Here is a 26,150-nt window from a genome sequence, read left to right as displayed (position 1 = left end):
TTCTTTATTGGTCAGGTGCAATTGGAAGAGATGTGTCTTAAGATGTTTTTTAAAAATGGCTACAGACTCGGCAGCACGAATTGAGATCAGCAGGTCATTCCACCAGGTGGGAACGGTCCAGGAAAATGTCAGTGAGAGCGATTTCATGGAAAATCGCTTCTGGAGGGTGTGTAAGTCTGAACAAGCGAGTTTAGGTATATTGGTGCAGAGCCAGTGGTTGTTTTGTAGGCGAGAACTAGTGCCTTGAATTTGATGCGAGCAGCCATTGGCAACCAGTGCAGTCTGATGAAGAGAGGCGTAACATGCGCTCTCTTCAGCTCATTAAAGACCACTCTCGCCACTTCATTCAGGATCAGCTGCAAGGGTTTTTATAGTGCATGCTGGAAGCCCAGCCAGAAGAGTCTGGCTGGTCCAGTCTGGAGAGAACAAGAGCTTGAACCAGGAGTTGTGCAGTCTGTTCTGATAGGAAGGGTCTAATCTTTCTAATGTTGTATAAAGCAAATCTGCAGGACCGGGCTGTTGCAGTAATGTGGTCAGTGAAGTTTAACTGGTCATCAATCACAACTCCAAGGTTCCTGGCTGTCCTGGATGGAGTTATGGTTGATGAACCAAGCTGAATGGAGAAATTTTGATGAAGTGCTGGGTTGGTTGAGAAAACAAGTAATTCTGTCTTTGCAAGATTAAGTTGAAGGTGATGCTCCTTCATCCAGTCAGAAATGTCTGTCAGACAGGCAGCGATACGAACACTGACTGTAGGATCATCTGGTTGAAATGAGAAGTAGAGTTGAGTGTCATCAGCATAGCAGTGATAGGAGAAGCCGTGTTTCTGAATGACAGAGCCTAATGATGACATGTAGATGGTGAAGAGAAGTGGTCCAAGCACTGAGCCCTGGGGAACCCCAGTAGCTAGATGATGTGACTTAGACACTTCACCTCTCCATGACACCCTATAGGACCTACCAGAGAGGTAAGACCTGAACCACTGGAGAGCAGTTCCTGAAATCCCCGTCTTCTTAAGTGTTGACAGGAGGATCTGGTGGTTAACTGTGTCAAAAGCAGCAGACAGATCCAGCAGAATGAGCACTGAGGATTTGGAAGCTGTTTTTGCCAGTCTCAGTGCCTCAGTTACCGAGAGCAAAGCAGTCTCAGTCGAATGGCCGCTTTTGAAGCCGGATTGGTTGTTATCTAGAAGGTTGTCCTGTTCAAGAAACACAGAGAGTTGATTGAACACAACTCGCTCAAGTGTCTTTGCAATGAAAGGCAGAAGGTATACCGGTCTATAGTTTTCTAAAAGTGCTGGATTCAGAGAGGGTTTCTTAAGCAGTGGGGTTACCCGAGCCTGCTTAAATGCTGTGGGAAAGTTTCCTGTGTGAAGAGAAGTGTTGACAATGTGAGTGAGTGCAGGAGTGATTGAAGAAGAAATGGCCTGAAGGAGGTGAGTGGGTATAGGATCATGTGGACAGGTAGTAGGGTTAAGGGAATTTTAGTTTTTTTAGGAATTTAGGAATTTTAGTTAAGGGAATAACATAGTTTAATATGAAAAAGTGTTGAAGTATCCCTTTAAAGCCTTGCAAAAAGCAGCACACAAATACACCACTTAATTGAGTCTTCTTTTACTTATTTTTTGTGCTTCAGTAAAAAAAGGTCTATGGTTTTGCAGAAAAGGAATGCTTTTTTACACACACAGTAACTGAAATTGAAAGGAAAATGCTCAATAAACTGCTGCATAGGTGTGCTGCGCTTTGTGACTCTGTGTTGCTTCAAGCACATCATTCTGCTCATGGGATCTGCATAAGTGCTTTGTGTCGCTCTGTATTTGAGTCTTATAATACTTTTTCACAATGAAAGAATATTAATAGCTTAATAACTTTCTTGTTCTGTTTTACTTATAATATATTGTTACTTCATTAAAAACCAATGCTATACAATTAAAAGAAATGTCTTTCAATTTTATAATATACTTTTAAATCAGACCGAATGCAATGATTGAATGAGCATTTTATGGGCCTATGCCTTTCACAGATGATATATATTTATAAAAAAAAATAGAATACATTTAAACTCTTTAAAATAGTGATTGCTTTCAGGATATGAGGAGGCTTTCAACCAGTATAACAAAAATGTCAAAAATGAGCATTCAGTGTTTAAGTGAAAGCAGTTCACAGGCCAATAAAGGCCAATAAAGCTGCTTCCGTCCTTGCCATTCATGTTAATCAAACAGTCTCTCATTACTCTTGACTAAATCACTTTATGAACTGTTTTTTTGTTTTACATTTTATTACTTTATACAATTTATGTCGTATTACTATTAGTGCTTGACGTTTAGCACACAAGTGTTGATGATGATCGGCTATTCAGTACAGCCGCAAAGCCCAAATTTATAGAGAATCCTAGCCTGGATGCCAGCCGAATTTAGCCCCGCCCACCTTTTTTAGGTTGGGCAGTTCGGTCTGGCCTCGATCCATAGAGGAGTAATTCTCTCCGAACAAAAACTGTTCGGACCAATGATATCATCAGGGCGGGCTTTAGACGATGAAGGACAGATGATCAACATTAACGTAATCAAAGGGGCTTGGATTATATTTGTTCGAATCCTAAACGGAGAGCTTGTTTGTGTATGCATTCACCTTTACAATTTCTCTCAGAAATGATGATAATGTTGGGTAAGTACTCTGTGTATCATTAAATTATGTTATTTTTTTACAACACCGGCAAAGATTGTGTATTTCAGTCTGATTTCAGCGCGCATGCAGACAGGGTTGCCAAGTTTTTACAAAAAAACCCGCCAACTACTAGCCCTAAACAATAGCTTCTCGGGGGTTCTCCGGGGGAAAAATGGCGTTTGGGGGGTAAAATGTGTGTTATTTTGGCAAGGTTGCCTGCTAAAATTCGCACTCATGGGTATATGTATCACATAATAGTCACTTAAACCAGCGGACATAGAAAACAACCCGTGGAAAAAAACGCGGACTTGGCAACACGGTGCAGTTGAGCTCTGTTGACATTTGACAATGCGTCGCTTTCAAAACCCTTACGCTACATCCTACATCATTTGGACATAATTTTTTCTGAATTTATTATCAACCATTTATCGGTTAGCATCCAGAACATGAAAGTATATATCAGATTATCTTAAATGACCATCATTTTAATTATCTTTGTATGCCAAGCCAGAATTAGCGGAGAATGGCCACTGCCCTATATACTGAACTGTCATATTGTAAACATAAGCTCGTCCCAGGCTTTGCATGGCACATATTTGATTATGAAGGGCTTTAATTTAAAAAGCCATGTGTTGACTAACCCAAATGTAGATTAGAGCTAAAGCTTTAGATTTAGTCTTTGAATTTCCAAAAAACTTCCTATATTTTAGTTGTTTATGCAGCATTCATTCATTCAGCATCCATGTAATGTATTTTGGCTTCCAGCCTGGTCTGGAACGGCTCGGGGACAATCTGAAGTGATAAGGGAGGGAGCACATCAAATCAGAGATGTCCATGATTTTAAAAAGGAGCTCTGGGCGAGAACACTGTTGCACGATTTCCTGTGTGTATGTGTGTTAAGTCAGGCAGGGGCCTGTTCTGCTGAATGAGTCACGCAAAAGAGGAGAGAAGATGTGAGGATGTGAGAGAGAAGGGGAGGGCGGTGCGAAGAAAACCAATTGAAGAAAAAAGAGTAGAAATACCATAGTGAAGATGGTAGGGAATCAGAAACTAAGAAAGGGGTGGAAAGGATGTACAGGCCACCCAGTGGACACTTCTTTGACTGATTGTCTCTCTATCACAGTGAATGGCAGTCAGCTCTGATCTGACATCTAGCACCACCATCATTTAAAAGCAAGAGAGAAAGATAGATGAGTTTACAGAGGTCTGCACAGTTTTTCTTTCATTTGTTGCCAAACATATGGAGGACCAAACCTGCAGAAATGATAAATAAATAGCAAAAGGAATAAATGACTTGATTAAACAAATTTAATATATTTTTTAATAAAATGTAATCCTGAATTTATCCTTGATTTTTTAATTAAACTTTTTCAATTGTATTTATACTTTTATTTTATTTTTTGTATTAATTTTTGCATTAATTTATTCATGCATTCATTTATTTTTTATATTTACTCATGCATTTATTTATGTGTATATTTATTTATTCTCACGTTTTTATTTCCAGATTTGTTAATTATACATTTATTTAAAAATAAAATTAAAATTCTGTGTGAATAATGTAAATGAGGGATTCTGTCCTCACGTAGCTTTAGTGCATCATTGGTTGAGAGCTCACGTAGACGCATTAAAGGGGTACTTCAGCGTTGGGAAGATGAATCTATATTTAAACTGGGTCATCAATGTAGTAGAAATATGAAATTATTTTTGAAATTGGTGGCTTCTAGACTGAGAAAAGACAGAATATGTATTTTTGTCTCATGGGGTTGAAAGACTACAATTCCCAGAATGCTTCGCTGCCCTGTGAGGCCATTCCCAAAGCCACCTACTGGATTACTCTGACTGAGTTGGAGAAGACACTACAATTAAAAACTGAACGTGTCTGTTCAATATAATGAGTGAGTCACTGCGCGAGTATCCCAGCACTGAGCACTAACTGCAGGAGTGAGATAAATGAGCTGAATGAGCTCTCATGATGAAAGCTGAGGTAATTGCGACTACACTCGCGGCATACATTCACAACGCGAGTTCAGTCTGGCGGGTTTCAGTTCATGCCTTTGCAAGCTTTCATAGAAATTAATTTGAGAAGTTAAAACACTTACATTGCTCACCATAGCTCCGTTTAAATGAGTGCCTGCAGCTGCGAGCTGAGCTCTGAGTGTGATCTCCATCCCCCATGCGCAGGTTCAAAACATGCGGAAATGGCTCCCTCTGCTGGCTGTAGTCTTTAGCCTTTGGCCAAACATTCCTCCTATGATGCAAATATCGTCAATTTGCATCAAAGGAGGAATTTTTCCAGAAATAAAATGCATAAATCTCTTGTCTCAGGGGGATATGAGCGGGGAAAGCACAATCATTTGAATATACTCCAGGGTTTCTACTGATACAAAGCCATATGCTAATCGCAGAAGTAACCCTTTAAATCTAAGCAATAGATATCAGAGTTTGCTACAGGATGAGGCAGATCAACTGGAGAGTTATTTTTTTTAATTTGCATTGTCTAATTATTTTGTAGCTACCACGTTTTTTCAGAAATTAAAACATACAGTAAAGCTAAACCCACTTGTGCGACCCTTCTTCACAGCATTGCCATCAAGACCAAAATCATCAATAACATTGGTAGACATTATAGGTTGATGACACCCACAGTGGACAGAAGGATTCTAGTGTAATGTCTGTTTGGGGAGTCAACCTTTTCACCATAGTTACAAAATAACAAAGATAAGAAACTAATATAGATAAGATCACAAAATAATAGATTAGAAACCTTAATCTTAACCTACAGTCAACTGGCAGGGTTTTTCCTGGGTTAAAAATCCATGATGACTTACAAACACGGTCATCCAAACACACAGTACACAATATTTTAGAAGCTAAAATAAAAACTTGCAATGACGTATCTTAAAATATATCAGTGCCATTGTTTTGTCTAAAGGTACACACTAGTACTTTTTGTAAGGTACTGAATTACAAGCTGATAGTAAAATTTTGACTGAATAAACATGAAGACGATAAACACACGAATGCAATAATATATGGTGGTTAATCTGTATTCTTCCAGCTTTGGTGGAACAAAGATTAATTTTGGCACGTTACGCTCCATGGCTCAAAAGGGACATGACAAAACTAGGGACTTTATTCATCATTAATAAATAAAGTTTATACATTTATCAACAAAATATAACTATACGAGAAAAGAACAGTATACAGTAACTGTAAGGATTCAGGGGTGTAAAGTGTAATGAATTCATGGGAGGGTAATGTGCTGTGTTGGCTGTACCAAAAAAACAAAGTTTAAATCTGCAGCCCTCCTGGCTTTTTTTTATCATGCTCCGTTTTAAAAGGCTTGAGAGGAAGTCAGCAACAGGTGTGCTGAATGAAACCACCTGAGAACAGCCACTTAAGAGGGTGGAGCCAGCCAGCCAACCATCCACCTCAGGCTGGGAAAAACCCCATATAACACAGAAATCGTCACACTGTGACGATTTCGGCCACACAGCACCGGCCAAAATATTTTCAATGCATGGAAAACCCTAGTTTCTGTCTTAGCCAGACTTTCAGACTGATGCCATTTATGTGTATTGTTTTTTTTTTTAGACACCTAGTAGAACTGCCAGACTGGTGAATGTAGTGAAGCAATTTTAGAAAGATTGTTTCTCGAGTTTTGCGTCATCGGATCGGTTCTTCTCATCGGCCCATTTATAGAGACCACAGATCACGCATATAAAACGATTATCAATCAGAGCACCCTTATTTCTTCCGTTATTTATTTTCCTATCATTACATTTATTTACGTATGCAGGTTTGGTCCTCCATTCAAACACGCTGGCAAAATTGCAAACGTTTTCTTTCCTTTTGGAGCTTGAGTGTTAGGATAATATAATTGGAGTACAAAAATGCCTGGGTAGATGTACTGTGTGTCTATAAAAAATCTTTATAATTTAATTCAAATTTCATGGCTATGTGATGATAACAGAAGCAAATGTCTCTTATGTCGTGTTTAAAATCTCTGTTGCCCAAAGTTGTCCTAATTCTATCAAAATTTGGCAGCACACATTAAAGTCTGCATGTCCCCCAGTCTGTTTTCAGCATGTTATTGATCTTATTGTGAATCATTCATCCATGCATGTTAAAATTGTTGCCCTACATTTTTCTTTTTTTTCTTTCTTTTGCTTGGGTCAATATGATAGAAAAGGTCTTTTGCTACTTCCGTTACCTTTCGACTTTAAGAAAGTGTGATTTTACTAAATAATAAAAAATAAAAATAACTTGTATGACAAATTGATATGCATCTTGTCCTTCGCCATTTGTGCTACATGCCATACCTCAATCCATGCAGCTTGATAAGAGATGCGCTATTACTTTTCTAAGCCATCAGATGTATTATTTACTCTTCAAAACATAGGGAGAGAGGCCCTACCTAGGGATCAGAATATTATAGAAACTTGTGAGAATTTTTTTGTGTGACATGGACTAGTTTTCAGCCAACTAACAACCTTCTAATACCCACTTAGAACACCGTAGCAATTAAGCACCACAATAATTTTCTTCAGAAAAACTGCTTACTAACTTGTTTTTAGAAAGCAATTCCTTCTGTGTTCACATTGTACTCTTTATCACTTGTCCGTTAGGTGCGAGATTCTCAAAGGACATATTACATCGTATGTTTTGGCATGACTCGAAGTGCAGTGGAGCTGTCACTTCTGTCCTTGGATCTCTTAATTAATTTATGCTTTTCCCAGTAGAGGTTTTTTCCCCCAGTCTCTCAGCCATCACTGTCAGCATGGCCCACCCAGATCCCCACGCCAAACTCCCACTGTATATTTGGTGTTTCGTGTGAATGCTATCTAGAACTCCCCAGCCTACCCTTTTCATCTCAATAACAGCACTCAGAGAAAAAAAATGACTACCCTGCAGGCAAGAGAGAAAGATATTACTCCTTTAAACACAGTACTTTCAGATGACTGCCATGTTAAGGAAGAGCATGCACTTCAGACGAGAGCCATGTAATAAACCCAGTGTTCTTTCCCCTCCTGTCTTTCTCTTTCTCTGAAAGGGGTCCCACTGGAGCAGTTTGTGCCTCTCATGGGGAGGAAGATGTCATCAGAAGATCCATATGAGAAGACAAGGCAGATCTTCACTGCATTTGACGTGCACTGTATGTTCCTCCACTCTTTGCATTCTGCATGTTTAAAGGGGTCATGACATGGATTTTTTATTTTTATTTTATTTTAACGTTTTTTTGCACACACAAACAAATATATATATGCGGGAAATTTCAAACTTTATTCTGACCATCTATCTGAAGTTTTTAAGGGGCAGCTCTTTTAAGGCTTGTCAGTAAATTACCACTGTTATGATTGTGAAGTCATTTCATAGGAATTATGCTGCCTTCACGCGCTAATTATCGTAAATACCAGTTTCCAAGTTATAAAATTGGACACTCTCAAGTCAAAATTTGAATGCGATGAGCTCCTAATCACGACTTCAGAAATGGGAAGTAGGACATTTCCAAAAGCAAGTAAAGGCAGCATTTGTATCAACACCCATTATTGCGTTTTGAAAACATTAATCATATAAATCATTTCTTACAATTTGTGATGCAGCTGCTGTCAGATCTAATGCAGTTGTCGGCATCTTTCAACAAAAGTTTCTTTGCAAACTCTCCATTACATTGCAACTCATTTAGCAAGCAAAATGCTCAGAACAAACATATAATCTTCCGACGTGATCTGCGTAGGGCTGCAAAAACTAATGTATTATAGATTACGGAAAAAAATGTATTATGAAAATCCTCAACAACGAATGGCATTATTGATTAGTCACATCTACCCAATATTAGGGGTGTGAACCTACACTGGTCCCACGTTTCGGTTCGATTACAAATACGATTTAGAACAAATACACAAAATACTAAAAGCCACTTCAGGAGGTGGTCTGGGTTACTCATCGCAACCATGTTAGTGATGATCAATAAATGCAGCTCAAATCTGTTGTTTTGACATGACTCCTTTAAATCTGCATGGGAATTGAAGATTGGATTTACGTATATTCGTTTTGTGGAGAAACATTTACGTGCCCAAGTGTATAGGAAATCGTTTTGATAAATCATAGCTTTGATTTACCCACAGCATGTGTGTTCTCCAGGTCATGCTTACCGGGCTTTTAAAGTAGTTTGAGCATTTTTAATTAGGCTACTCGCACTGACATCTCGCCTCCCTCTGCCACTGTATGCTACCACGACAAAGCACGCACGTGACAAATAACATTACACGTGATGTCAGTAACATTATAATCAGTTATGGTCTATTACTGAATCGATACCGAATCGTCCTCATCTGCATCGCGATGCATCGAAGAAACGATTCATTTAGACACCCCCACCCACCATGCAACTGAATAGTGCATTTTAATCAGGTATTCAACGGTATGTGATCAAAGCTCCCCAAAACATGAGATTTCTTTATTTAAGCTTCCATTAGTGTAATTTTTTAGCATGGCTTGCTCTGTCAGGCACTTTTTCTCAGATTTGTGTGCTGATTAATGTGTGATATGTTTCCTCAGCGCAAAACATACATTTTACGGTCAAATCATTATAAGTGTTACAAATTCACTCAAGTATTTCCAATTTGTATCAAGTCTAGTGCTGACAGTCTGCGTTAAACTTCAGAGTGACTTTTCTGAATGAGCACCTGCAACAGACAGAACAAAGTAGAGGAGACGCTTAATATTAAGTCCAAAAAAAATATTTTGCTGAAATATCTGTAGTTGGACATTACATTTATGTGTAAAAGTCAACATGTAATTCAAGTATTTTATGAGAGTGGTAACTGTAAAGGGATAACAGTGTGTAATTAAATGTAAATGAAAGATGTTTCCTGGTCTGGACCCCTGAAAGTGTACAAGGTGTGGCCTCCATGAATCGGACTTGTTTGTTCAGCACAAGTAAACACCTCATACTTGTTGTTGTGCTCCTCAAACCATTCCTGAACCATTTTTGCTTTGTGGCAGGAGCATTATCCTGCTGAAAGTGGCCCCAGCCACCAGGGAATACAGTTTCCATGATAGCGTGTACATGGTCTGCAACAAAGCTTAGGTAGGTGGTACGTGTCAAAGTAACAATTACATGGATGGCAGGACACAAGGTTTCCCAGCAGAACATTGCCCAAAGCATCACACTGCCTCTACCGGCTTACCTTCTTCCCATACTGCATCCTGGTGCCATGTGTTCCCCAGGTAATCAATGCACATGCACCCGGCCATCCACGTGATGTAAAAGAAAACGTGATTCATCAGACCAGGCCACCTTCTTCCATTGCTCTGTGGTCCAGTTCTGATGCTCACATGGGCACCCTGACTAGTTGGCGGTTATGCAGCTGTGTATTCTGACACCTTTCTATCAGAACCAGCATTAATTTCTTGAGCAGTTTGAGCTACAGTATCTTGTCTGTTTGATCACAACACACAGGCCAGCCTTTGCTCCCCACGTGCATCAATGAGCCTTGGTCGCCCTTGACCGTGTGGCCGGTTCACCACTGTTCCTTCCTTGGACTACTTTTGATAGATACTGACCACTGCAGACCAGGAACACCCCACAAGAGCTGCAGTTCTGGATAAGCTCTGACCCAGTCGTCTAGCCATCAAAATTTGGCCCTTGTCAAACTCACTCAAATCTTACACTTGCCCATTTTTCCTGCTTCTATTGCATCAATTTTGAGGACAAAATGTTAAGTTGCCACTTTATATATCCCACCCACTAACAGGTGCAATGATGAAGAGATAATCAGTGTGATTCACTTCACCTGTCAGTGGTCATAATGTTATGACTGCTCTGTGTATGTTTACATAGCGTTCAGTTGACACGTTTGTTTGAAGCACAGCATTGGACAAGATGTGGCATAGTGTGTTTTATCTATAAAAAATAAATAAAAATTGGGCTTTTTATCTGATTAATCGAAGAAATAGCATGCCAATTAATCGATTAAAATTATTGTTAGTTGCAGCCCTACATTCGGGATGCCATTAAAATAAACAATCCAGTTGTTTGCAATGTTGGAATCCTTCTGAAGTCTGTACAGAGACACAAATGAGCTGTTTAAACTGGGCGCACGTTCTTTCTCTCTTCAATTTGTCCAAGTGGGTGGAGCATGTCAGAAACTGAATGCGGATATGTATGCTGTATCCAGTGCAGACAACGCCAGTGATACATACATGTTTTTTTTTGGTTGACGCTCACATCAAGTGTAGGCAAATGCAAGCCTTTAAGCGACTGAATGATCACAAATCCCACAATATCCAAACAAGCTGTTTTTGTAGCTTGATTAAATAAATTCTTTGTTTATAACAAGGAGGACTTTTTAAGCTATTAAACTTGAAGAAAGTTTAAATGGTACAGTCCAGGTCCTCTTATATGTCACAAGATCAAGGCCAATTATATTTCACATGTCATGATCCCTTTAACACTTTTGTTAATATACATTTTACGTAATTAGACTGGTGATGTATCTGCCTGCAGACCTCATGACCTTTATTTTGTAGAGATGCTAAAGAAAAGAGAATCTAGTGAAATACACATCCCAGCATAAACAAATCTGATTGCCTTCTGTGTAAGTACAAGGCATGCACATTAAATCTGTGATTAAATCGCTTTCTCTGTGCAACAAACAAAACAATACACATAACACACAAGCGACAAACGCTAGGATAGGTGGATATGAAGTTATGAACACGTCACATACAGGTCCTTCTCAAAAAATTAGCATATTGTGATAAAGTTCATTATTTTCCATAATGTAATGATAAAAATTAAACTCTCATATAGTTTAGATTAATTGCACAGCAACTGAAATATTTCAGGTCTTTTATTGTTTTAATACTGATGATTTTGGCATCCAGCTCATGAAAACCCAAAATTCCTATCTCAAAAAATTAGCATATTTCATCCGACCAATAAAAGAAAAGTGTTTTTAATACAAAAAAAGTCAACCTTCAAACAATTATGTTCAGTTATGCACTCAATACTTGTTCAGGAATCCTTTTGCAGAAATGACTGCTTCAGTGCGGCGTGGCATGGAGGCGATCAGCCTGTGGCACTGCTGAGGTGTTATGGAGGCCCAGGATGCTTCGATAGCGGCCTTAAGCTCATCCAGAGTGTTGGGTCTTGCGTCTCTCAACTTTCTCTTCACAATATCCCACAGATTCTCTATGGGGTTCAGGTCAGGAGAGTTGGCAGGCCAATTGAGCAAAGTAATACCATGGTCAGTAAACTATTTACCAGTGGTTTTGGCTCTGTGAGCAGGTGCCAGGTCGTGCTGAAAAACAAAATCTTCATCTCCATAAAGCTTTTCAGCAGATGGAAGCATGAAGTGCTCCAAAATCTCCTGATAGCTAGCTGCATTGACCCTGCCCTTGATAAAACACAGTGGACCAACACCAGCAGCTGACATGGCACCCCAGACCATCACTGACTGTGGGTACTTGACACTGGACTTCAGGCATTTTGGCATTTCCTTCTCCCCAGTCTTCCTCCAGACTCTGGCACATTGATTTCCGAACGACATGCAAAATTTGCTTTCATCCGAAAAAAGTACTTTGGACCACTGAGCAACAGTCCAGTGCTGCTTCTCTGTAGACCCAAAGTGGCTTGACCTGGGGAATGCGGCACCTGTAGCCCATTTCCTGCACACGCCTGTGCACGGTGGCTCTGGATGTTTCTACTCCAGACTCAGTCCACTGCTTCCACAGGTCCCCCAAGGTCTGGAATCGGTCCTTCTCCACAATCTTCCTCAGGGTCCGGTCACCTCTTCTCGTTGTACAGCGTTTTTTGCCACACTTTTTCCTTCCCACAGACTTCCCACTGAGGTGCCTTGATACAGCACTCTGGGAACAGCCTATTCGTTCAGAAATGTATTTCTGTGTCTTACCCTCTCCCTTGAGGGTGTCAATGATGGCCTTCTGGACAGGGTCGGCAGTCTTACCCATGATTGTGGTTTTGAGTAATGAACCAGGCTGGGAGTTTTTAAAAGCCTCAGGAATCTTTTGCAGGTGTTTAGAGTTAATTAGTTGATTCAGATGATTAGGTTAATAGCTCGTTTAGAGAACCTTTTCATTATATGCTAATTTTTTGAGATAGGAATTTTGGGTTTTCATGAGCTGTATGCCAAAATCATCAGTATTAAAACAATAAATGACCTGAAATATTTCAGTTGGTGTGCAATGAATCTAAAATATATGAAAGTTTAATTTTTATCATTACATTATGGAAAATAATGAACTTTATCACAATATGCAATTTTTTTGAGAAGGACCTGTATAAGTTTAGGCCCCATTAGCCAGGAAAACTAAAAACGTAATACAAATAACAAACATTTTTTTGGAATTTCACATCAGATTTATTTATTTTAAATTTGAAAGCATTATGTTTTTACACTTCTTTTAAAGTTAAGTCAGCTGATCACTTTTTACACTGCAGCAGTGAAGACCACAAATGTAATTGTGACATTTCACATTTATTGGCTGAGTTCATTGTGCAAGAAAATAGACTTGGTGGATTATGGGCTGTTTTGTTCCTGTAACTCAACTGGTAGAGCATCTTCTGATTCCCAGAAAACAAAAATACTTATTGGCGAAACATGTACATTGAGTTGATTTGAAGAAGTGTTTGCTAAAATGTGTATATAGTGCAAATAGTGAGCAGAATACATTTTAATGAATGCAGTGCAGGTTTTTGTAAACAGTGGCCGATGCCTGTGTCATCTGTTCAGTTTGGTTCTGAATAAATAATGTATAGTTTACACATAATGATGGTGGTAGTAATCCTATAATAGCTCTGTGTTTATCACAGTATTTTTAACACACCCCTTTCATATCATTGCAGTAGAGGGCGCCATGTGTCCTTTTCTTTAGACCACTGTTACTACAGTCAAACAAAAATGTATCCAGACACCTTCAACATTTTCTCACATTCTCACAGTTTATTCGCTATAAAAATTACAAGAACAAGAACAAGTCATGTTACATGAGTTAAACTGTCAGAGCAAATTAATCAGAAAACGCTTTAGTATGGGGAACACATATTCACTATTAACCACGACTTTTGCCTCAATAAACTCCTATTTATTGCTTATTAATAGTAAGGCATTTTTTGTAGCATTTAAGTTTAAGGGATGTTGAATAAGGTCATGACGAATAAGGGATTGATATGTGCTTTATATGTACTAATGAACAGCTAATATCATAGTAAGATGCATGCTAATAAGCAACTAGTTAATAGTTAATAACTGAACCCTACAATAAAGTGTTACCAATTCATCTTTATAATGTCTGATATCTTTGATAGAAAGGTATGTAATGGATTACAATCAACCAATCAGCTGTCAGCTGTTAAATTTAAGTACAAAGTTAGATAATGGCAATTTAGGTCAACCAATGACCAAGCAATGCTTAATTTTGTTCAGTCGGTTCTGTAAAAGGTCGCATTAGCAATTAAAGAAATAAACACTTAAGCAAAACATGATCAGGTCAAAGTGTCTGAATCATTTTGGTCTCACATTTTTATCAATTTTACTGGTAGTCCACTGTATGAAGAATTTTTGGGTATAATATGTCACAGTTTACTTTATTTTGCTATTCTCACTTATACATAAATGAACTATAGTGTCTTGCACCCAACTAGTAAAAATGATGTCTGGGTGTCTGAATATTTTTTTTGTTTGACTGTATAATGCAATGTAAATGCTCCATTCTGGTAGTTCCCCAATGCCAGAATTTTTTTGGGAAAGAAACAAAACGTTTTATTTTTTTATTCTAGTGATGCACAAGTTTAAGTGCATATCCTTAACTGAGAACTGATTCTTAAGCAGTTAATGCCTGGCAAGCTAGAAAGCCAAATAGAAACATTCCCTCGTCTTTAGCGGCTGTTTCTGAAGCATTTTTTTCCGCCCTTAATTAAGTCATTCTGTGAAATTAAGGGTCTGAACCAACATTTGAGTCTTCAAGGTTGGGTAGAAAAAACAAAGTAAAATGGGCCTCGTGGTCTCCCTGGATTTTTTCGCCCTCCCTGGAACTGTTTGTAGGATATTCCAAAGAGAGGCAAAAGTATAATTAACTAATTAATTTTTGTAACAGAAATAATTTCACAAAGTTAGAAGGAGTGACCACAGGAGGAGGATATCAGCTGACCTTGATTGAATCTGCTCAGAACGGCTGAGGGATCTTATTTCATTAACCCCGCTGACCCGCCATTAAAGAGGAAAACTGGTGTGTTTGAGCAGGATATTTAGTCTTCATGTGAAAATGCCCCTTCAGCAGACATACGATGGACCTATTTTTGCCTAAAGCTCTCTCTCTCTCTCTCTCTCTCTCTCTCTCTCTCTCTCTCTCTCTCTCTCTCTCTCTCTCTCTCTCTCTCTCTCTCTCTCTCTCTCTCTCTCTCTCTCTCTCTCTCTCTCTCTCTCTCTCTCTCTTCACTTTGTTTATCTCTCTTGTATCTCATTTGATCTCTCAGTAGTCTTTGAAATATCTCTGACTTCCTGTGAGCCACCTGATCAGGCTATAGAGCATTTCTACATCCTCCCGAGACTTAAAATAGTCTCCAGCAAAAAAAGTACTAGGCATTTAAGAAAAAATACAGTTGGCTTTTAATTAGAAATGTGAATGTTAATGAACCATCAAATTCATTTTGAGGACCAAATTGCTGTGAGCGAGTTCACTCAACCCTTGTACGAATTCAGAGCAACCTGGAAATGAGCTAATTTTAGAACCGAGATTGTAATTCTGATTCTAACTTATTCTTAACTAACTCAACTTATTGTGATTCCGGTCTTCATCAGCGCTGATGTTTGTTGTATCTGATTTTGATCTTTTTAAAAATTAAATTGGCTACTCTTTGAACAGTTGTGGATGAGCACGTGCAGCTGGAAACCTGAAGGACAACTGTCAGGCAGGTGTTCTCCTGCAGAGCTTACATGCTAGCAAAGTGTCTTAATAATTTCAGCAGTTTCCAGATTGATTGCCTTTGTTCCTCTGCCAGCTAAGCTTAAACCCTCTGTCCTGGCTTTCCCTGCCTGATGTTCCTGTCAGCCTGCCAACAGAGGCAAGTCCTCTCCTATCTGCGGCTGAACAGTTTGCGCTGGATGAGATGTTTGACTGTTTCATCTGCGCCGTCACCCCCATCCTCATCTTCAATGGGGATGCGTTGGAAGCTAAAGCGTGCTGAAGTGCGTCGCTCCCATTCAGAGCTGAAGTGGCAGCCTGCCCGGTGATAGAGCATGCTCGGTGCATTTGGAAACTCTCCCGTTCTCAGCCGGTGTGAAAGTGAGCCATGCTCCCTGCTGACTGCTGCTCATGCCTTGTCGTCAAAACATTTGATTTCTTCTGCATTCGGCAAGTAAATTATGACATTATACACCTTTTAACCCTTTTTACAGACAATATGTGCAATGTTCTACTTTTGCACAGGTCCTGTTGCTTCAGCAGGTGTGTGACTTTCGTCCCTGTTGACAGGGCAGTGTTTGGTTACGGTTGGTGAGCTGCTGTTGTCGGGTCTGGCGTGTTGACATGCATGTCACAGTGCTCCCCTAGACCCATACCCCTCCCCGCTCAGTGCGGCGCTGTGCCTCTCATCAATTCAGCAGACACGCTAAACAGATTCCACTCTCAGCACTGACTTTGGATGCAAGCGCTCTAAACTTCCTCAGGGGAGCCATTTCCTGCAAATCAAAGTCCTGCGTGCCAGCCGCTGTGAAGAAGGCACAACAAGCTGTTCCTCTGAGCGCTCAGGAAGAGGCTCCTGTAGACACTCTGAGATCTCAGCTGGTCTTACTCCTTGCTTTCTCAGTCAAAAAGCTACAAGTTGACTAAAAGGGTTAGTTCACCTAAAAATGAAAACGATCCCATTATTTACTCACCTTATATGACTTTCTTCTTTCAGCCAAAAACAATTGGAGATATATTAAATAATATCCTGCCTCTTCATAGATTTATAATGGGAGTGAATAGTAACTAAAATTTTGATGCCCAAAAAAGCGCATCCATCCATCATAAACATAATCCACAGGACTCAGGACCTAAGTTGGAACCTACAGGACCTAATCCAGTTAATAAAGGTTCAATAAAGGCCTTCTGAAGGGAAGCGATGCGTTTTTGTTAGAAAAATATCCATATTATAACCACTGGCTTCCTGTAACGTCTGTATGCAAGTCAAGTACCAGCTGAAGAGTGACTCTTTGACCCGACGCATGACGTAGTGATGAACACGGAAGCGCAGAGTATAGAGCAAAACAAGACACCAGCCACAAATTATTTAAAAGATTTGTTAACACTTTTTTGTTTAAAAAGAGAAATATCAAAGGAGCTTGTGTTTGTTGCCCATGATGACACAATGGATTATTCTGATACACAGATAAAAATGTAGACCTAAAACGAAAAAAAAAAAAAAAATCCCTCTGCTGAAAAAAACTGCTCATATTTTAAAAGTCCTGTTCTTTGCGATTCCATCTTTCAAACTTTAGTTAGTGTGTAATGTTGCTGTTAGAGCATAAATAATACCTGTAAAATTATAAAGCTCAAAGTTCAATGCCAAGCGAGATATTTTATTTAACAGAAGTTCCCTTTCAAAGCCTACAGCGAACGGCCGGTTTGGACTACACCCCTGCACTTCCTGGCATGAATGATGTCACTAGAACCGTTTGTTGACTAACCCTCCGCCCACAAGAACACGCAAAATATGGGGTGTGGTCTTGTTGCTCTCCCACGTGGAGAAGAGCGCACATTCAGCGCTTGCATCTCCCCGTTATGGTAAGAGGCGGGACCTTTTCCGGGCAAAGTGCGCTAAGCTGCTGTCCAATCACAACACGGGAAGCGATGGCCCAATCAGAACTTGTTACGTGTTTCTGAAGGAGGGACTTCATAGAACAAGGAAATCATCAGGCCATTTTTAGGACAGAGGAAACAGCGCTGTACAGATAAGTAAATTGTGTAGAAAAATACTGTTTTTTTTTACACGCGAAACATGAACTCATGTTATATTGCACACTGTATACATAATCAAAGCTTCGAAAACACACGAAGAATGGGATCTTTAATATTTATTTGTCTGAATAATGCGCTGAGTGTGTTGCAGGTCTGTGTTTTAGTAGTTGTTTTTTCTCCTACCTTCCAAACTTATACTTTTTTAAAGCTGGGTTGTGAACAACCAGACCAAAAGAGGGGGTTTCATGAATACGTGTTTTCCGCGTTCAGTTTCGTATCGCACACAGTCGAGTGCGCAAGCCTTTCAAAGAATACTCCTTTGTGCGTGAGCCTGGATGGATGCGTTCTAGTGAACTCTTCTTTTCAAGCACACAAATCACTTGCATATCATCCGCGCACAAGCCCACATGGACACAAAAACTTGTTTGTACGTGATCAGTGTGCGCAAACATCAGCGGATTATACTAATAATGAAAATTTCGTCAGGCCGAGAAGAATTCGGACAAGGGAAGTACACTTTCAGCTTTAGCCACCAATCTTTCATGGAGTAGAATGAACAGAGAAAGCTGATTTTATTCCCTAAGATAAGGGGGAAATAATGAGAGCGTGCTCTCAGGTGTGCTTATCACATTTTCTTTGCCTGATCTCATGTGAGTGCGGTATCCTAATAACACAACCGGCCCCACAGTAAAAGGCTTTTTGATGTTTTAAAGTATTAGTCTTGTTAACTCTTGCTCTGGGTTTGTACTGTCTCCAGGTCGTGGCTTCTTAAAGCTGGATGACTTCAAAAGTGCCTTCAAGCGAGTTGCCCCCCGTCTGCCGGAGAGAACTGTGCTGGAGGCTTTCCGGTAAGAGTTCGGGGCCCACGGCTGTAAATGCATGATTCAGTGGGTTATCTGATCTTCCTCTCAATCTCTCTTCTTTCCATCTTCCTTTCCCCTTGATTTCTCTTTCCAAAGTCGATTACAAAGGCGAGCTGGATGTAATTACACTTCGAATGTGTTGAGTCAGAAAGTGATTTTTGTGCCCATCGCTCAGAGCCGGCCTCCCACCTCCACCACAGCAACAAGCTCTGCATTTGGCCGGCTCTTTGTTACTCGAACCCCTCCAGTGTGAGTGAAAGTGTTTGATACAGTCCCACGTGAGAGTAGAACAGGTCTGGAGATTTTGGAGCCTTGCGGTGTTGAGATCTGGATGCTTATTAGGGTGAGAACAGTTCCTTTGTGCCATGCTCCCTGTGGAGTTTCTCAGCCCCTTTCCACCTCCATCCAGGCCCCATGGCTGCTTCACGTGTCTCTGTACATCTCATCCTCTCCGTCTCGCTCAAAAACGCTCTGAACAGGTGGGATTGCGAGCCTTCGTGTGCTGTGCGTTCACACTCATTTCAAACAGTTATCACTAGACCCAGAGCTATCGCCAGATCCCAAAGCCAATACGACATTCGACAATCTCCCACTAAGATCTCCGCATTACTTTCGTACTATGATGTGTCTAGAGGTTTCAACTTGTCCCTGCGTTTGCAGTTATGGTGACACATTATTATCAGCCCTCTGCTGAGTCTCTCTTCTCAGTTTCTCATCCTTTTGAAGAGGTGATGTGGATACTGTATGCAGTTCTGAGACAGGGAGCAATTAATCTCTTTCATCCTGTATTTGAGGGCTCAAAAAGAGATGCGACACGTGTCTCCTTGTGCGCATACGTGTGCATTTGTTTTTGTTTTTTGGACAGATTTAGTTCTTTGTTTGATGTGACTCATCCTCTGCGGTTGGCCACTGCTGCAAGTTGCAGCTACTGTTGAGAGCAGCGCAGTTGTCCTGCAAGGCCGGTTAATATACAAACACCCTCTCACACTGCTGAAACCATGATCTCTGACAGTGTAGATACTGTGTCCTTCTGACCTTAAGCTCAGCTGACATATTAGGAGTTGATAACCTCAGAGCCTTAGTGAGTCACTGTGTTGCTATGATTGCAATGGCATGCCAACACAGCATTGGCAGAGTGAATTATGAGTTCAGGAGGCACTGTGGCATTTGTTTTTTTAATTAAATGTCGCAGTCGTGTCAGAACCAAAGCGCTAAGGGCTTATGCCAAAAGAAATCATGTAGCGTGACTTTAGATGCTCAATTTGTATCCAGTGACTTCTCATTTGGTATTAGTGCTGTAGCTAATGATTCATTTTATAATCTGCTAATATAATGATCTGAAATTAATCAGCTATTCGATTAATCACATCTTCATTTGAACAATCTCAATATTCGTTTGGATAATTCAAAGATGAATCCATTATTTTATGCCAGTGTTTCCTGCACCACATTTAATTAATCGATTCTTAGTGCACCATAAATATACATTTAAAGGGTTAGTTTACCCAAAAATGAAAATTATTTAATTTATTACTCCCCCTAATGTCCTTGTACACCCGTAAGACCTTCGTTCATCTTCGGAACACAAATGAAGATATTTTTGTTGAAAGCTGATGGCTGAGAAAGGCTTCAGAAAGGGCTCTGATGGCATTTAGTACATTCCCACTCACAAGCCCCATAAAAGGGACTGAAACATCGATACAAAGTCCATCTCACTACAGTGGCACAAAAATCTAAATAATGACTTTATCCACCAAGTTATAGACGTGAACTCGACGCATGCGCGAGAATATGACGCAGATCCGCCATTCAATACATGACCTGGAAGAGGAGGAGCGCTGCTATCCCGTGAGTTCCAGGTGAGTTCACTTCCGAGACCTACACGGAAGACAATAACTTGGCGGATAAAGTCATTATTTTGATTTTTTGCGCACAAAAACTATTCTCGTTGCTTCGTAAAATTATTGTACAGCCACTGTAGTGAGATGTAGTAGTCTTTTATGGGTCTTGAGAGAGGAAATGTATTGAATGCCAATGGGGGCCTTTCGGAAGCCTTTCTCAGCCATCAGCTTTCAACAAATATATCTTATTTGTGTTCCAAAGATGAACGATGGTGTTTACGGGTGTCCAACGACATTAGGGTGAGTAATTAATGAAATCAATTTAATTTTGGGGTAAACTAACCCTTTAATAAACAATTGACTCTCTTGTGACAACGATGACTGAATAATTTAAAACGACTCTTGAGTTACAGTTTTTAAAAAGTCTGATGTAGGGTTATCACAGTACCATAATTCCAGTAGTAAAATTGAGCGGTTCTCTGTAACAATTCCGGTGCCATAGCAAAAACTGTTGGAAATATTTGAAAATAAAAGTATTAATTAAATTAAATTAGTTTATTTATGATGCTTTCAAATGTTTACAAGTAAAGAGTTTCTTTCATATGCAGGTAAACTTGATATTTTGTGTCAGTGTTATTTAAGTTTTATTTATTTATTATTATAGTATTTATAATAATAAGTTTGGATAGATGTTGAAAGTATAATATGGATGTATTTACAAAAATGTAAAATATTTTCAAATCTTTTATATCATAAAGATATTTGTATAATCATTTTACCATTTTATTTTAGACCCCTTAACCCAACCCCTCTATATTTTATAGAGGATATAAAAAATAATATATCAAACGTAATGGACAGAAATATGTTGGAAAATTAAAATTTTAGTTACAATATAGTATTAAAAAGGTATTTTGAGCCACTAATCCTTTAAACCTAATTACTCTAAACAATTTCTTAAAAATATGTTCCGTAATAAAGAAAAACATAACAGACAAGTGTAATCATAATTTATTTATTGCAAAAAATTTCCTCTCTGGCGGCCGGCATATAATAGTTTTGTATGAGGTACAAAACAGAATTTAAGTTATTAGTCACTGGAAATGACTGGTTATCCCCATAGACTGTAAAGAAAGATGGATAGCACTTCTCTGCTTCCTTCCACTGTAAACATAATGTTCATTGCTGATTAAGTCTTTCAGAGCTCGATTCTGTAGTGATCCTGGGATGGAGTTGCGGTATCAAGGTCCCCCCCATATCAATCATTGCATTACACCCTAGCTTTATTGCATTAAATAAATAAATAAAACCTTGTGCCCCATTCGATTGCATGGAGAGGGCAGGCTTATGATCTATACTGTAGCCAGCCCAGTGGCGGCCCCAAAAACTTTTAATAGGGGTGTCCACAGCAAATCTTGGGGTGGCACCAAAAAAAGAAAAAGAAAAAAGAAATCAGTTGATAACTTTTGTTTCTTATTAATGTACCAATAACTTTAAAGCTGTAGTCCGTAACTTTTTTGATTAACCACAATTAAAAATATTGTTTTTAATATTTAATATTGTAAATATTTCACAGTTACTCTCAAAATTAATGGAGAAACAACTTAAAAGTGCCCAAGAATGAGTTAAAACAATATTTTAAATTGTTATCTGATATCTACATAGAGAGTATGCAGCTTATTTAATGGCAAACATTTTCCATATATGGTGTTACAGGTCCATTTAAAACTCTAAACATTGAACCTAGAATGAATTGGTCTGTTTTTGCTTTGTTTGGAAGGACATGAATAGTAATTAGGAGTTCTGCTTTGATTGGCTGTTTCTCTATGCGGCTCATTTCAGTAGCTCACAGTGACAGCAAACACATTTATACTGGCCGGCATGACAATAGAGAGATTAGGCATCCACCCTTATACATTTGAGCCCATTTCTGACAAAGATGCAGATTTTGATGAACAACCAATTGTTTTGAGATTGGAAATGGATGGTTCTGAGTGGAAAGTTTAGTCGTTCTGTAAGAATCTACAAAACGAACTGTTATGTGACTCACATTGTAAAAATATTTTAATTATTGTAATGTGTCACTGTATGATTTTACTAAGACAGCTTCTTCATTTTGAATCACGGACTCTAAACAGCGAACTGGGTAGCGCGTAAATGTTTTGTTTGTATGGATTGCCATATGTATCTATGGTTGTATTTTGTAGATTTATATGACAACACTGCCAGGAAAAATATTAACCTTTGTCATTTGACAATTGTCATACTATTTAGTTATGTATACTAGTTGCACTGCAAAAAAAAGCTTGCTTCTAGTCCAAATATCTAAAAAATAATAATAATTTACATTTAAGAAGCATTTACTGAAAAAGCAAAAGTAATTCTTGTTTTGGAAAAAAAAAACTCAAAAGTGAGTTTTTGCTTAACCCATTAGTAAAATATTTAGCTTATTTTAAGCAAAGCTCTCTTAATTTTGAGTTATTTCCCCCCAAAATAAGACAATAATTTTTACTTCTCTAGTAAATGCTTATTGTTTTAAGATTTTTTTTATGTTTGGACTAGAAACAAGACAAAAATACTAAGTAACTAAAGCATTTTTTGCAGTGTACTTGGAGTTTCCTATTCTTACTAGCATCTTGCGTTGGATCTAAACCACACATGGTAAATTATCCCTAATGTTGTCTCGCTTTCATTTTCATTTAATCCGAAATGGTTTTGACAGTCAAGAAGTGGATAAAATCACTGCATACTGCTTAGTATATAATATAATAAGCTTAATATAGTTGGAATTGCCCCCTTCTTTAGTATCAGACGCTGAGCGAAGCCTGCTTGATATTGTCCATAGTGAAATGGACCAAGCAAACTAAAAACTTTGAATTAAATTGTTGCGGTATCCGGTTATAGATTTATAATAAAAATAATATTTTTTATTTTCTGTGGGAAGGGTATGAAATGTCCTCACATACCCTGCACAGCATGGAACATAACCTTTATTTCCATGATCTGCCATTTTGGCTATCTTCGCTTGATGCTTGTTTCTTCACAATACCTACAGAACCTCAAATGATTCGACTGCGCAGTTCCGCCTGGCCTTGTACATGGGCTGGCATATGCAAATGTTGGGGCATGCATATTAATGATCCCGACTGTTGCGCCACAGTCGGTGTTATGTTGAGATTTGCCTATTTTTCGTTGTGTTTTATACACACAAGATTTACATGTGAAGGAGGATGCAATGGTGTTTGAGACTCACGTTATGTGATTTCCATGTACTGAACTCTTGTTATACAGCTATGGTTAATTCAATTTTTCAATCTAGGGCACCTTTAAAGACAGTGTTGTAATGGCTCTTTTAATGAATGAAGGCCAGTATCACCGATACTAAAACTGGTACTGATGTCTCTATGAAACTGCTTAAAAAACAAACAAACAAACAAACAAAACAAAAAACACACTAATGGCAGACATCCAACATTACAGTATACTTGAAAGCTATAAATTGTAACATTTATTAGGCTATTTTTCCATTTTATGAACTATATAAAATTATAGTTCACTCCAAAATGAAAAAAATGTCATTATTTCGAATCAGTGTTTCAGATCGCATATCAAACTGCCAAACTGTTGAAATCACATGACTTTGGCGCTCCAAACCACTGATTCGAAACTGTACTTACGAGGGATGCAACAATACAGTTAGTCCACGGTCCAATACATACCTCGGTTTTTAACAACGATTTTCGGTTCAGTTAGTTTTTTTTGCTATTCTATTCTTAGGTGACAGGAAAAGAAAAAGTTTAAGGAGAATTTTTTTTTAAATTATTTTACTTAAAAAAAACTTGAAAAACCTTACTTAAACTTAAAACTTTACTTAAAAAAAACTTGTACACATTCCTGGTGTATTGTGTGATATAAAATAAATATATATAAAGATTTACAGTGGCAGCTCAGAGATGTACAGTAGCATTTAAGTATGAAATTGAATTAATAAATATAGGCAAAAATTAAAACTACATAGTCTTCAATATACATTGATTAAAAGCTACTGTATTAAATGTTTTTATTTTTTATTCAAGAGCAGATTCAAGAGAGATTTCAAGATTTGACTTTTGTTTTAGTAACATCATTTTAGAGGTGAACTGTCCCTTTAAGGACAAACGGCTGCATGTCCACTGGCTGCACTGCTGCCTGCTCGTGCTCGCATCTCATATACAGACACACGTGACAAGTCATATCTGACTGTGTTAATATGTGTTCGGTCTGGCCTCGCTCCATAGAGGAGTAATTATCCCCGAACAGAAACTGTTCGGACCAATGAAATCATCAGGGCGGGCTTTAGATGATGACGGACAGATGATCAACAGTAACGTAATCATCACGTCATCAAAGGGGATTGGATTATATTTGTTTGAATCCTAAACGGAGAGCTTGTTTGTATCTGCATTCACCTTCACAATTTCTCTCAGAAATGATGATCATGTTGGGTAAGTACTCTGTGTATCATTAAATTATTTAATTTTTTTACAACACCGGCTAAGATTGTTTATTCCAGCACACGTGCAGACAGGGTTGCCTTTACGTGTAATTGACAGGCTTTTAGTGTGCGCGTTCAGCGCATGTTAAAACTGTGCGCATGCAAGTAAGCGAATAAAATGTTTTTAATGGCAAGGCTTTAAAACAAATGCAAATAATGAACTTTGGTGATTGTGGATAACTAGTGTTCCATCAGTATAACTCTCTGACACCAGCATTTCAAACGTGGCTAAAGGCCCCCTAACTTTAGTGCATATGATTGGATATTTGCTCATATCAGCATGTAGACTCACAGGTAAACTCACAAAGAGCCAAAATAAACTGAGAGAAATATTTCAAACAGAGAGAAAAAAATTAATAATTGATTAAATGCAAAACCGAAAAAATATTAATAATAATTCACAAGCCCGTATTGAACCGTGAATGCCGAACGGTTCAATATTATATTGAGAATTGTGGCATAGTACTTACATGAAATGTTGTAAATACATCTTTAGTTACTTTCTGGATCTTTAGAGCTTCAGTGACTTTACTGGCAATGGAGGCCTCACTGAGCCATCGCATTTTATCTAAATTATCTTAATTTGTGTTCTATAGATGAATGAAGGTATAGAACAACATGAGGGTGAGTAATAAATTACATTATTTTCATTTTTGTGTGAGCTGACCCTTTAAAACAATCTTCACATAAACCCATTCTAGTAAATCTATTTACCTGTGGCCTTCTGTCTAACAGATAGGAGATGAACAGAAACTGAATAAAGTTATCAAACAGTCTGCACTGCATACATAAATTAAATATTGATTAATCCTTATGAAAGCTACTCTTTTCTCTGGAACCTTTGTTCTTTTGATTAACATTGATGGCAGCCACTGGTTTAGGCTACTGTGACTTTAAGATCTGCCACTGCCAAACCTAACACGGATCTGATGCGGATCTCATTTTCTCAAAACTCTTCAAGCTCGCTTAAGGCATTATTTCACTAATTTAAGACGGCTCTTATAAGAATACGCAACAAAACAGACATTTATTGTTTGTTCAGCTCATTTGCATTTAAAAGGACACACACACAAACATGTTTTTGCTCACCCTCTAAAAGGGGCAATTTTAACATGCTTTAAAAATTATCTGTGGATATTTTGAGCTAAAACTTCACATACACACTCTAGGGACATCAGACACTTATTTTACATCTTGTAAAAAGCATAATAATTCCCCTTTAACCGATTAAAGTCAGTTAATACAGACTACTCATTTTAGTTCTGTATGCCTAAGCCAA

The 26,150-nt window shown here is 38.5% G+C and overlaps 1 protein-coding gene across 1 annotated transcript in view; it reads left to right on the top strand.

The window, feature by feature from the left end:
• Positions 1-26,150, top strand: part of efcab11 (EF-hand calcium binding domain 11) — a 116,592-nt gene that overhangs the window by 8,757 nt on the left and 81,685 nt on the right. The window contains exons 4-5 of the mRNA XM_067455772.1: positions 7,720-7,821; positions 18,391-18,481. Coding sequence (XP_067311873.1) covers positions 7,720-7,821; positions 18,391-18,481 — 193 coding nt within the window. The remainder of the gene's footprint in view (positions 1-7,719; positions 7,822-18,390; positions 18,482-26,150) is intronic.

The sequence above is a fragment of the Pseudorasbora parva genome, chromosome 10 (genome assembly GCF_024679245.1).
Source record: "Pseudorasbora parva isolate DD20220531a chromosome 10, ASM2467924v1, whole genome shotgun sequence".
Classification (NCBI taxonomy): domain Eukaryota; kingdom Metazoa; phylum Chordata; class Actinopteri; order Cypriniformes; family Gobionidae; genus Pseudorasbora; species Pseudorasbora parva.
Note: the sequence above shows the minus strand (reverse complement) of the source record. Positions and strands in the feature narration are given on the sequence as shown.